The sequence below is a fragment of the Ostrinia nubilalis genome, chromosome 21 (assembly GCF_963855985.1).
Source record: "Ostrinia nubilalis chromosome 21, ilOstNubi1.1, whole genome shotgun sequence".
NCBI classification, from domain to species: domain Eukaryota; kingdom Metazoa; phylum Arthropoda; class Insecta; order Lepidoptera; family Crambidae; genus Ostrinia; species Ostrinia nubilalis.
The window spans coordinates 11,668,989-11,683,857 of record NC_087108.1 but is presented as its reverse complement, the minus strand read 5'-3'; the positions used below and the strand labels follow the sequence as shown (position 1 = coordinate 11,683,857).

Genomic DNA, 14,869 nt, shown 5'->3' with positions numbered 1-14,869 from the left:
CCGAGGTCCGAGCCTACCGTGGCGCCCTCAGGCTGCGTCCGTAGCCCCCTCGATCGGGCCCACTAGAGTGAGCCCACCGTAGGCTGGACTTTGGTCCAACACCGCGGTGGGCAACCCTCTAGTTGGGTTCGCCACTGATCGGGCGCCTTATGCGCTCGATACGGCCCGATCGCGAACGTCGGTATGCGCACTGACGATCGCCAAACGGCTAGAGTACCTTCTGTACTCGGCAATCTGCCCGGTGAAGCTGGAAAAGCTCGTCAAGCTACCAGCGCGCGTCCCTTAAAAAAAAATCATCTAGCACTAAACTGCTCGAAAAGAAAGATCCAACGAACCCAAACTCGATGAGTTTCTGCCGTTTCGTTTAGGAGTTCCTATGGCCACCTCACTAATCCATCATCAGGACCCTGGACATCATCTAGCACTAAACTGCTCGAAAAGACAAAGCCAACGAACCCAAACTCGATGAGTTTCTGCCGTTTCGTTTAGGAGTTCCTATGGCCACCTCCCTAATTCATCATCAGGACCCTGGACATCATCTAGTACTAAACTGCTCGAAAAGACAAATCCAACGAACCCAAACTCGATGCGATTCCGCCGTTTCGCTTAGGAGTTCCTATGACCACCTCCTGACTCCATCATCAGGACCCTGGACATCATATAGCACTAAACTGCTCGAAAAGAAAAATCCAACGTACCCAAACTCGATGAGTTTCTGCCGTTTCGTTTAGGAGTTCCTATGGTCACCTCCCTAATCCATCATCAGGACCCTGGACATCATCTAGCACTAAACTGCTCTAAAAGAAAAATCCAACGATTCCAAACTCGATGCGATTCAGCCGTTTCGTTTAGGAGTTCCTATAGCCACCTCCTGACTCCATCATCAGACCAGCTCAATGGTACCATAAAATTGCATTGTCATCGTACTTACATAAGTATACCAAATTTCAGCTCAATCGGTTGAGGAGAAGTGGTCTTAAATTCAGTTGCAAGATTTGTCCCACACATACTAACAAGTGAAGTCAATATAAAGCTTGTAATAATTTAACTTTGACAAACGTCAAAAATCTGTCAAACTCCATACTATAAGCTCCGGTAATTGTTAAAGTTATGGTCAAAGTAAATTGGTGCAACTCCGCCTTAGTGTTAGTATGCAATAAACAATTTGAATTTATATTTGAACTTAGCTAATCCTACTTTTCTTTCCAGGAACACCTTTACCACAACACACTCAAAGAACTGGAGCGTCTACAACGGTCCCACGACACATTAGCCGAGAGGATCGGGGCACCGGACCCTATAGAGACCACGGACGCCGCCCGGTCTCTTCACGCTGAGATGGAGACCGAGCCAGAAGACCAGGATGATGGTTGGCTCAGGAGTGAAGCGGTGCAAGTGTACAAACAGCTGAGGGCGTTGGCTCTACAGCTGAATACGGGACATGATGATGATTCAGGTATGTTTAGTTATTATAATAGGTGACAATGATTTTCAGGCACCTCATTTTTACCCCTGAAACCACGATTACAGATACGTAAAGGTCATAGCAGACATATCAACTCGGAAAAGTATCAACACCGTATAGTTCCAAAATACTGAACTGTCCTATCCATGACATTGACAGTGGGGCGCCACCGTCAATTGCCATGTTGGAAACCATATAGTTGAACGATGGTAGCGCCCCCCTGTCATTGAGTTTGGTGGGACAGTTCAGCGTGGGTCATCTATATCGCTTTTTGAGAGCTGTCATCGCCTTTCGCGCGCTGTCAATCGCGAGAAGAGGCGTTTACGTTACGGTGCGGATAAGTGTGAGTTGCAGTATGGAGTTTCATACAAAAAATACTAACCGCCTCGAGTTGATACCGTTACGATCCCTTTCCGGGTTGATAAATGTGCTACGACCTTAAATGATACTTTGCGCTGCTTTCAAAACAATACGAAGGTGGAAAATCGAGTTATATCAGGTGGAACATGAACCTATGACCTTTTACTTGCTTCATTTTCCTTGGTTGTTAATTCACTGACGCAATATTGTCCAGTTAGATGTGCCAAAACTAAATAGCGACTTGGTTCTGATTGAAACAGCCGAAAACAATGCATCTTTTGCACCTAAGTACCTACAAATAAATAGCAGCGACAATAACTTAGCGAAAAAGGTCGTTTATTCGATCCGAACCAGTGGACTATTATGACGTGGTGAACTCACTCTGAACACAAGCATATAATTTTAAAGTGTAGGATTTAATTGAAAGATAAGTAATTTGGAAGATTACAAATCAATTGTATACTATCTTTAGGAAAGTTCTTGAGTGGCGACCACGAGCCGGAAGACGTAGCGTGGGCAGGCCTCCCACTAGGTGGACCGACGATCTGATGAAGGTCGCGGGAGGTGCCTGGATGCGAGCGGCGCAGGACCGGTCTTTGTGGAAATCCTTGGGGGAGGCCTTTGTCCAGTAGTGGACGTCTTTCGGCTGAAACAACAACAACTATCTTTAACTAACTTTTATTCTTTAACTAATCTTTAACTAATCAGATAAATGGCAACCTTGTTGCTTCCATCAAAATCAGTTCACTATGACTCACTATCGCTGACCTATCCACAGCCTAGCCAGTACAGACTACACAACTAACTTAACAACTGTAACACCTTAGTAATAGGTGTGATATTGCAACAAAAAATTATAGTTTGATGTTGTAGACTATACGTGACGTTAGCGAAAATCGAAAGCGATTAATCGCGGCCTCCACATGTCAAATTTTACTGTAACCTCAATACTCGATGTACACGCAAACTGATCGATCGATTAAGCTGTACTGACCTCTATTTTCTGAATGGTAGAGTTCCAAATAAGTAGTTATGTTTTGAGGTCAAATCTAGGCTGAAACGATTTTCGGCTGTGGTCGGGCGAACTAGAGCAATATGGTTGGATTCGATTTTGGTGGTGTAGCGTAATGGCGAGAAATAATCGAAATCTTTGTAACCAAGGTTTATTTTATTTAAACGTTAATTCTGAAGTTTAGCTTCTAAAATCACTTTAGTTCGTTCCAAAACATTTTCAATTTTCAAATCCCTTTTTTTGATACTTAATTTGTTTCTTTTCCAATAACTTGAAAATCGAATTGCTTACGGTGGGAATCGAACCCGTGAACCTGCACATGATAATTTGTTCTCTATACAAGCTTTTCTATAAGGCTTTTGATACCAAAAGTAGCCTACGCCCTTTAGGCCCCTCTACGTAGATGAATATACCAAAATTCGTCAAAATTAGTTGAGATAAATCAACTTAACTGGCAGACAGACAGTTGCTTAAGCACGTTTAAGAGTAGGCGCACACCGTTGATTTTTAGTTGGCCGATAGTTGTGCCCGATTTTAAATTGTATGAAGAATCGGCCAAATCGAATCGGCGTAGTGTGCGCACTCCCATACATGCCCATACTGATCAACTGCCCGACTAAACTATCGGCCGACGAAAAATCAACGGTGTGCGCCTACTCTAAGCCTTCTTCTAATAGCTACATTGAACATTGATTGAACTTTGTATACAAAGTTCGAGATGGAAGTCAGAACAAACAGCATAGCTACAATGTAACCGGTTGCGCTATAGAAACTAAGGTGTAAGGTTACGGCCACAGGTCGGGTTAGGGCTTAGCTTTCCACTATTATCTGTCTGTGTTGTCTATGCATATTGAAACAATACAACGTGAAACAAAGATAGTCCACAGGGTGAATTAAACGTTATGTGCGAGTATTCAAAGGATTTTTTGGCAAACGCTGACATCTCACCCATTGGGGTGTTTTTTTACTGTTTTCAGCTCACTAGTTGACTGACAGAACCTTACTCTACTCTTAGGGGCGCCATCCTTTTGCCATCAAATACATACGGTAGGCTTCCTACCGCTTCAGAGATCACCAGCCAGGATACGAAAGAAATTAACCAGAAGAACATAGGAGTTCGAAGTTAAGGTTCGACTTCCAAAGTGCAAAGCGGATAACAGAAGATAAAACAAAGGTTATTGTGGTGGCATTCTTAAAGTCATTCAAGTTTGTCGACCAATATTGGCTTAAAAAGCCAGGGTTGGTGCACTTTTGCGAATCTGTCAAAACTGACCGATCATACGGTAGCCCTCTAAATGTTATTCACCTTTGTCAACTAATTTTTTCTTAACAAGTCAGGGTTGACCAACCTTCTGCGAATCTGCCGAAGCTGACCGCTGATCTGAGTTGAAAGGTCGTTACCCTCGTTTGTTGTGCGGAACACTACGTTGCCAAGGCAAGGAAGGTAGTATCACGATTCGTAGAGCTGTATAAATAAGCAGCCAGTTCGCGTGACCGTTTATAGGGCAGTCAGGGTTGCCAAATTTTTTAAATAGGGAAAGCCTTCCTAAAAATATGGGGCAAAATACACAAACTGTATCTTAGAGTACAGTCTCCTATTAAACGCTAATTAGGCTTACGACGTCGGCGTCAAACGTTTCTATCGACGTCTGAACGTCTGATAAGCCGACGTAAACGTCTGAAAGAGACCACTATAGTAGTACATTTCTGTAGTTAAGTATTATGACGCGGCCTACGCCATTTATAGGAGACCAAATCCTAAAATTGTCTTTCCGTGGCCTCTTAGATGTATACAGAGGTTGATTTTCTGATAAACTCGAAATCAAAATAATAACTTGATTGAAAAGTACTTCTTTAATAACTTAATGTGAAGAATTTGGCCTACTCTCAACGGATTGGGGAGTATAGTCCTTACACAGGTAAAACCAATATGTTCTGTTAAAAATACTTAATTACATGTGGTACATGTCAGTTAAACATAACGAACTATAATAATAAATCGATGAAAGCGGTCTATCGTCGTCAATCAACACTGAACGGCTGAAACTGACAATCCATCAGACAGACGTTTTATAATTGATACAATTATAGTTTACAGAAAACTGTATCTGCCAACCCTAAGATGGTTGTACGCCCAAAGTACAATAGCCTCTATGGTGTTAGGAATTAGCCTTATTTTGGAATGTACCCAGAAATGGGGCGATTCGTTATGATTTGGCACAGTTTTGAAGCTTTCGCGGTATGTCAAAACGTCATAAATGATGGCATAACACGCTAAAGTGATTTGGATTAATACTTTGCTAAAAAAACTGTTGAAATGCATTTATTTATTGTTTCATTTTGACGAAACTGACTCAACCTGATATTTAATTTGAAAAAAACAATTTTTTTCTTAGAATCTACCGTGGTAAAATCTGACCCAAACCATAGCGTCAACAAAAATAAGGGATAGGTGTCATTTTTTAAACCACAACGATCAGGCCGAATGTATAATATAAGCGATCTTCGCCAAGGATCCTCAACTAAGTACAGAGGAACTGGCTGTTAACCATATTATGTAAAAAATAAAAAAAATAACACGATCTACTAGTACGTGACACGAAAGGTAGCGGGAAGCACCTGGATGCGGGCAGCGCAGGACCGATTGTTGTGGGAATTTATGGGGATTTTGGAGAGCCTTAGTCCAGCAGTGGACTTTCTTTGATTGAAACGAAACTTATCTAAAACGCTTAATATTTTTTCACAAGCACCGACGCGTGACCGCCGAAAAAATCTATTTATTTTATTGTAGAAACAATACAATTTCAGTAAATTAATGAAACGAAGACGCTACCTGCAGTTTCCTTGTACAGTCTGCCAAATTGACATGTTATGTCGGGGGAGTAAGATCTAAAATTGAGTAATGTTTCGAGGGAGACTGTGCGGATACCTGCGTTACGTCAAATGCGCACGCACATCAATAACAGAAATGCGAAATACGAATGGTATTGAAAGCTGAATTGGTATTTGGGTTTAACAGTGGCGGCGCGAGGGCAGAGAATTTAATTGATATTATTTTAAAACAAAAGTTTAATGAAAACTACATTTAAGCTGCAAAATTACTTAGGTACTACTTAGTTAATGTGTACCAAAAAATATTTTCCTTACCTATTTAAAAGTGTAAAATCATTATTTACAGTCAGTTCCATTGATTTAGCAATTGACTTTTCTTCTAGAAAATTAATTGTCCAGTAATTTTCTAAAGGTTTCGGTGTCTTAAATAAGTTGTTTTTCAGTCTATTAACTGCCTACAAGACTTATTTAAAAAAAAAGTATTTTAAAAGATTCCAATCAACCACATTTTCACCCTGCATGCTATGGCAGTCTTAGAACTTAGTTCGTAGTATTTATTTCGATCTAATTAGTCATTTCCTTGTACCTATACTTATTTGTCTTGTTATTCGCCCAAAAAATAAAAAATATAAAAATAAAACTCAAATCACATCGACCAGTCCGCCCCTGGCTACCGCGGATCATGTAAATGGAGCGCCAGTCGCCACGAAGTGCCACGAGACTGGCACACGCTGGCACAATCGGCACACGGTTGTTTGTAAACACGGCAGTACGGCACAGACCTCCCTGGTTTTGGGAAATAAACAATATCTTTGGCCTCATCAACTTCACGAAGAGGTCATGTGAAATAATGTTGGATCTTACGACATTTTGAAGATGTCATATAATTCTTCTTCTTGTCGTGTCGACAACAAACCTATACAGTGTCAGCCCAAAAGTCATATAATTGTAAATGAGATTCATCATCAAGTCATTTAATCTCCACTACAGAACGACGTAACGGTACGACCCTCTTTACCTTCGTACGTTTCCGCCTAAGAACGTCCACTGCTGGACAAAGCCCTCTGCTAAGTATGCCCACAAAGTCCGGACTTGCGCTGGACACATCCAGGTCTTCTCTAGAACCGAATGGAGGATTTGATCTACACTCGCCACCCTCGCCAGATGGGCCTGATGTTCGTTCGTTCGTACAAGCCAAATGGCGTCCAAGGCTTCCCCCAAGGTTTTCCATAACGACCGGTCCTGTGCTGTCCGCATCCAGGCTCTTCCCGCGACCTTCACCAGATCATCGGTCCACGTGGAGGCCTGCCCACGATACGTCTTCCGGCCCGTGGTCGCCACTCGAGAACTTTTCTGCCCCAACGGCCATCGTTTCTACCAGCTATGTTTGTACCTGTATTGTATTATGAATACTGGTTTAAAGTAGTTTAATTACCTTATTTATGGTGTTTTAAAAATGTCCTAGTTACGAAAGAAACCGGAATCATGTTAAAATACTGCTTACTGAAAGAAAAGGCTGTTATTTACATTTTACGTAACAAAATTTTCCGTAAAATAACAAACACTCAATACGACTAATAAAAACGTAATCAGTTCAATGAATTTTAACACACAATTTCATAATTTATTAGCTATCTTGAATTTCCACTATTTCTTACACGATGAAAACAATATTGAAAAAATACTAGAATCTTATTATAAATATTTTTTAGCTAATGAATCGATCGGGCGAAAGTACCTATCTATTTATTAATGTTAAAATTGAGTGAAGCATAATTTAATCTGTTAGTAAACACTGTTTTACGATATAAAATCGTTTAACTTTACCACATTTTTGTCGGTGTTAAAAACTCGAAGTCAAAATCACTCAAAGAAGAAAGGATAAAACTATATTCTTTTATAGGGTCTTGAATTGACGCCAGCGCTGAAAAAGAAAAAATGACGAAAAAAGCGCTTTAAAAAAGCTAACAGGCCATCAATTAAAAACAAAAAATAAAAAAGTAACAGCATAAAATATACAATGAGGTTAGACTATACACCAACCTCCACTTGAGTGTGAATTAAGACTTCGTTTTTTATTTCCATAAAAAAAAATACGGTTCTCTTGCGTTCATTCATCGTGTCGTGTCGCATGAGATATTACCAACACACTGGATTAGTCAACTAGCGAAAACCGCTAATAAAAAAAAATCGTAAATCGCCTCCAACCAATTTCTCTGGTGTGTTGGTAAAATGTATTACTACTGTATTTTTTATAATTAAGTCTACAGCGCTTACATGACAATAAACAAGACAATATTGGCCACGATACTTTTTTTTAGTTATTTAGCTGTCGGAATTGCCTATTCTTAGTTTTGTAGACTGTCGTTTGAAATATGAGTATATACTGTCGTTTGAAACATTTTTACCGACTTAAGAATGGAGGAGGTTCTGTGTGTTTTTTTTAATGTTGCTTAATTGTCTCGAAGCGCTCGTAGGGCCCAAAAGATAAGGAGACATGTAAAGTATTTTGACGTTCATAAATGCCACTAATGATCTAAATTGAATATTTTTCATTTTGATTTGATTACCCGATTGCGCCAGAAGGAGGGTTATGTTTTTGAAAATATTGTTGAACCTGCTGATATTTTCTTTCTTCAAACTTCAATGTAACTGTTTGTTGTCCCAAATAAAGAGAAAAAAAAAAGCTTTTTATCAGCACTTGCCAAATGTAAGTCTCTAATATGACATGTAAAAGCTCCATAAGAGAAAGATTTGTTGATTTGTTAGTTCTAATTCAATTATTCACAAAAAATAACAAATACTTAGGCATACGCAGGTAGGTACTAATATATGAAATGCTTTACAATACAGTGTGAGTCACGTTAAAGTGTACATATGAAAATAGATGAAACTAGACCTATTTTTATCGACAAAAAAGAGGTCAAAAATTTTTTGAGATTTTTTTTTAATTTTTTATAGATTTTTTTTTCTTCCAATTACTTATTGTAAAGAAAACGTAATAACTTTTAAACTAAGCGGTATATCCTGATAAAATAAAAACAGTAATAATGCTAAATAACAGGCGATACTAAAAAAATACATAAAATACACAAAAAATGCCAACAAATAATAAAAAATGGTACTTTTTGAAAAAAATCTGCTTTTAAATTCGTGTTTTTTTTTGGTTATTTGATAAATTTGGTGGTTTTTATTACTTTGTATTATTCTCTATCGTATTATCTTTGTAAAACCAAAAATCGCATGTCTCTATCCCCATCACAACATTTGCTATGATCGTTTGAACAAAGGCCTGCCACAACATTATTCTCCGCTACAGGTAGAAACAATTTTAATTTTAACTAAAATGCTTATTTTACTTCGAAATCTTTTGTTTTTATTTGAAATCTAACTTGTCTTTATCAAAATTACAAATCTAGAGCCATTTTCAGTTTCGTTGTTAACAAAGCGTTGAATGGCGCGCCCGTAGAGGCTTTGTTCAAACGATCATAGCAAATGTTGTGATGGGGATAGAGACATGCGATTTTTGGTTTTACAAAGATAATACGATAGAGAATAATACAAAGTAATAAAAACCACCTGTTATAGGGCCATTTTTTGGAGAAATTTATCAAATAACCAAAAAAACACGAATTTAAAAGCAGATTTTTTTCAAAAATTATCATTTTTTATGATTTGTTGGCATTTTTTGTGTATTTTATGTATTTTTTTAGTATCGCCTGTTATTTAGCATTATTACTGTTTTTGTTTTATCAGGATATACCGCTTAGTTTAAAAGTTATTACGTTTTCTTTACAATAAGTAATTGGAAGAAAACAAAATCTATTAAAAATTAAAAAAAAATCTCAAAAAATTTTTGACCTCTTTTTTGTCGATAAAAATAGGTCTAGTTTCATCTATTTTCATATGTACACTTTAACGTGACTCACACTGTATAATAAATTATCACAAACATTTGTATGAAACATTTTTATATTTCAAAATATTAGTTTACGATCAGATTAATTAAGCGACAAAAATTACAAGTCTTGTCGTAACTTCAGTGAAACCAATATCTCAAATATAAATATATTTACTAATATTTGATCAAATACATGTGTTATGTATGCGATAAAAAAAACAATGTTGGCACTTCTGGTGATCCCAGTTGATGTATTTTGTATTTCTATTTTAAAGATACATTAAATGGTTTAAATTGTATAAGACTCGTATAATATGCCACTTGCTACATAAATACTGCATCCTGCATCTTTTACTGCAGGCCATTTTGGATTTAAAAATGCTTTTCTATCGAGTGTACGAAGATGGTTACAAGTGTAACAGCAGCACTGCAAAAATAGTGTTGGTCTGTGCAGAATTGGTCTCAAGGTTGTGTTACGTCGGTTAAGCTGTTGTGTAGTGACAATGCAAGAGTGAACTTATCATGTTACATCTAAGGTTACATTTCATGCGCAAAAACGGGCGGTTACAGCGTGGTTGGTGGTTATGATGTCCGCAAAAAAAAAGACCGCACTTGTTTAAAGGTAGGCGTCCACAAACTCGTGGGACGCCGATACTGTAGCTTGGCGTGGGCTATACCAGATACTTCTTATTAAAACAAGACTGGTTTGCAAGTTTTAGCATTCAAGTAATGTATCATTGGTGACAATATCTCATCGGTGGTGCCCTGTCATTGGTCTGACGATTCGAAAGTCGAGGAACACCCTATCGATAGCCGATGACCGCTGGGCTATTGTGGTGAGGAAGACTCTCCGAACACAAGCATAAACTTAACGTTCTTAAAAGGGGGCATCCCTGATATTATGAGTATTAAAAAACTTGAAATTTCTATCTTTCGTCATTTTTGTTTCAAACAATGTTGCGTAGCTTGTAGTACAGCTCCATTACGTTGTAAGCGACAATGTTTACTTTCAGATGCGCCGTGTACCGAGGGGAAAAGTTTTTGCTCGCTGCATTGCAAAATTGTTGCATAATAATATGCAAACATAATCAAAGTGGCATTAACATTATTATGTTAAATCCGGAATTGGTTTATTCAATATGCAATCTTCAAACCAAGTATTTTAGGTAGATCGTATTGGTTCCGCATTGAGATTTTTGAAACTGATTGCCATTTCATGACTCGTTCTTTTCAACAACTTATTGGAAATCAAATATTGACGATATCCAGTGCTCAGCATGACCCTCTCTATGTAGAAAAAAATCTCTCTCTCTCTCTCTCTCCAGAGGAAAATGGAGGATCTTATCTAACTCCACATGCTGGTCATCTGCCCATCTGTGTTAAGTCATACCGGTACACCATAACATGCTCAGAATAGAGTTTTAAATGTCCCCACGTCGAGGGTGAAAAACATAAATAATATATCCTTGGACATTTTACACTGCGCTTCTAGTCCCAAACTAAGCAAAGCTTGTACTATGGGTATAAACATACTTAAATACTTTTTTTTTAAATACATACTTATTATACATAGAAAATACCCAGCCCAATAGGTACAAACAAATATGTTCATGCACACAAATGTTTGTACTGTGCGGGAATCGAACCTCCTCCCTGACCTCCGGAATAAGTAGTCCGTTTCGAACCACTACACCAAACGGCTGACATGGCCGACAATGTATACCTACTAGGTCTTTGACCGATTTGTGAGACAGTGGTGGCCGAGTTTGGTGCGGCGCTTGCCAAAAAATAATGAGCAATAATAAGGCTTTATAAGGATTTCTTTCAATTAGCTCGAACAAGCTAAAGTTTATCTCTAAATAAAATAGCAACAGCCTTATACTGGTTTCCAACAAAGGCAAACCGAGAACAAAAGCCTGCGGTTTTAGGGTAATGTTACATTGTGGTTAGCACCCAGTTATGTCATAGCAACACAGTTAACTATACTTACTGTACACTATAGTATACAGCCATAGTCATTGAGGGTAATCATGCGAGTCATTGCGTTAAGTGTTAACTTGTGAGTATGGTTGGCATATTAAGCTCATTATATGCCAGTTATATGTAGATCTAAGTTGGTCATTTCACATTTGACTTGGCCCCAATACAAGTAAAATACTGTCGTGTAATCTCTTGATTTAACCCTTCGTGGTAAGATAAATATTATTTTGCTTGTGTTACGGGTAGGTTCACCACAATAGTCGAGCGGCGGCAGGGTTCGACCCACGTTCCTCGGATCTCGAGCTTCATTCTTCGAGCTCCACCTTCACCGTTTGGCTATTATCGCTTGTTCTCAGTGTTTTATTACTATCAACTGGAACACTACCTATTTTTTAAATCCACAACGAGGGAAGCTCTTGGCCTGTATCTCACCTGATGGTAAGTGACGATCAGGCCGAAGGTGGAAGCGAGCTTCACCCGGAATCCTCAACCACGGAGGAACTGGCTATCTTACCTCTAACTGCCGGAACACAACAATGCTGTTGTTTACATTGTTGTTATGGAAACAGAGTTAGGTAAGATGGTGGTAGCTAGCCAGGCGAACTTAGAACAAGCCCTGCCACCAACCAAACCGAACAGAAAATTCTGCCCCCACTGGGAATTGAACCCGGGACCTCTGCGTCTGAAGCAGGTAGTCTTACCACTAGACCACAGAGGCGGTTAAGTTATTAGAACTAACCCAAAACCTTCAGGTGGATCACCTACAGGGGTATTAAAACCAGGGCAGTACTTTGGTATTTGTCTATCTGGAATTGATCAGCCTACTTTCGCTAGCCGCTAGCTATAATGTCGATAATATTGATAAAGTTTATTAGATCTTATCAATAGCATGTATCTGATTAGATTCAATTCAGATTAAAATCTTTATTTTTATATTCAGGCCTGATTTAGTGCACCTATAGCTACTTCAAATTTAGCATTCCTTTAGTTAGTTTAGTTTTAGTTTTCATGCCTACTTGGGGCTTCTTCCTATACGTCCCAAATATAACGTGTACCACCACTACTTCAGAACAACATAATCTGCTGTAGTTGAAGCAAAACAAGCATCTTTGCGTTTTTTAGATTTACTTACCTTACATTATTTCCATACATTAACACCCGTATTCACAAACGATGCTTGCTTAAGTGAAGCAGCAAATCGAACGCACAGCGTTGAATAGAGCTCTGTGATTGATTCATGTGTCACCCTGTGCGCCCACGCGCACTGTGAGACCTCATAGTAATGTTTGTGAATACGCGCGTTAGTGCTGGGTGCCAGGACACAGTAGATCTGTAGATATGGACTAACGCAACTACATAAAATGAGTAGGAACTTAACCAAAGTAACTGTTAAAGTCTAAACTGTATTATTAGAACTTCCAGCTTGCACAAGATTACCTACGTCTCGTTTTAACCTCGTAATATTACTGGAAAAGAGCTGGTAACATTTGTATGGTCATACATCAGAGTCATACATTGCACCGTATTGGAAAGCGAAGGAAAATGACCGTGAGTGTAGGCATATTCAAACTAATGTTATAAATGCGAAAGTAACTCTGTCTGTTTGATTATTTCATTATTTGTTAGGTTACGCCAAAACCGTAGTACCATTTGGATAGGTAGGCACCTCTACTGGGCAGTAACACAGATTAAGTAATAGTACCAGCAGTAATGTACCATCCTAGACTGCATCTCACATAACATCAAGTATAATTGCGTTCATACTTGCCTTGTTTGTTATAGGTAAAAATGAATTTGTTATAGGTAGAAATAGATTAGAAATAGGGCACGAGTAAAGGAATAAAGAAAGAAGGGACCTTGAAGACAAAATTTACCATTAAAAGGGGGTGAAGCAGGAGTTTATGTACAACCTATCAGTTCTCAAATTAGTGATATGAAGATTCATATTATATGGTAAGAAATTAAGTTGTTTTTGAATCGTGCGAACCAAAATCTACTCAAGCAAAGCCGCGGGCAAAAGCCTGTTACTCGTAATCTGACTCGTGTCAAGATTAGAAAGGGGTCGCGCGGAAAATTATGGATTAAAGTCCATGATTTGCAATAATCTTGAACAATCAAGTCATGTAAGTTTGTAACATATTATGCCACTAATCTTTTCATGATCTCAACTGACCGTGGTAAAATATAACTTATAGAGAAGGGAATAAATCATATAACCCTATAATGGGGTGGAACAGTTATGATGATGTAGCTAGGCTTGAGTTAATAGAGCCCCTACTATAGGGACCTCGAACTAAACCTTAGAAATTAGGTTAAAGAAGTTACACCCAACGACATGAACTTAACTTCATGACATTAACTTCAATTTTTCCATCAAATTGGGCGGGCATTTGACACCAATAACAATCATTCCAAGAGACTACTTGTCTTGTGAAAGAACATTATCATTTTTGCCCTGAAAACCTAATTAACTATACAGGGTGGAAACGATAAGTGATCTCACTCGATTATTTCAAAACTATACAAGATATCGAAAAACTGATTACTGATCCTGAAAGTGCTTCACGAGCTCTTTCAAACGATATCAGTAATAGGTTACAGAATTAACTGGATCTATCTGAAAATTCAATGTTTTCAGCCTCCATACTAAATGTATGCCACTATGCCAGTCACATAATATTATAAATATTTTTTATTTTATTTTAATTAATAAACACTTAAAATTAACTCGTAAATTGCATTCTAATATAAAATTATTAATGGAAAACATTGGTTTTAGGCTTAACTTGCTATAATATTATCAAAACATGAGTGCCATGACTGTGGCAGTACTAAATGTATGGAAGCTGGAAACATTGAATTTTCGAATAGATCCAGTTTATTTTATAACTTATTATTGATACCGTTGAATAGAGCTCGTGAAGCACTTTCAGAATCAGTTACCAGTTTTTAGATATCTTGTATAGTTTTTAATATTATGTGGTTTTACTAAATGTATGGAGGCTGGAAACATTGAATTTTCAGATAGATCCCGTTTATTTTGTAACCTATTATTGGTACCGTTGGATAGAGCTCGTGAAGCACTTTTAGGATCAGTAATCAGTATTTGGATATCTTGTATAGTTTAGAAATAATCGAGTGAGATCACTTATCGTTTCCACCGTGTATTAGATTTTAAGATACTGTTAAAATAATGGAGGTGTAATACCAAGTTCGTTTTCCTCACATAGGCTACGTAATATTAATTTCTCGTCGTTACTTAGCTAGTATTCTTCCTTTTTTTGACGCGGAGCAAATGCTTTGCGCGCTGTCACCTCTG

The 14,869-nt window shown here is 38.1% G+C and overlaps 1 protein-coding gene across 1 annotated transcript in view; it reads left to right on the top strand.

Annotated features, from left to right (window-relative positions):
* LOC135082495 (bicaudal D-related protein homolog) overlaps nt 1-14,869 on the top strand; it is a 189,961-nt gene that overhangs the window by 158,173 nt on the left and 16,919 nt on the right. Inside the window, exon 5 of the mRNA XM_063977291.1 lies at nt 1,210-1,456. Within this exon, the coding sequence (XP_063833361.1) occupies nt 1,210-1,456 (247 nt within the window). The remainder of the gene's footprint in view (nt 1-1,209; nt 1,457-14,869) is intronic.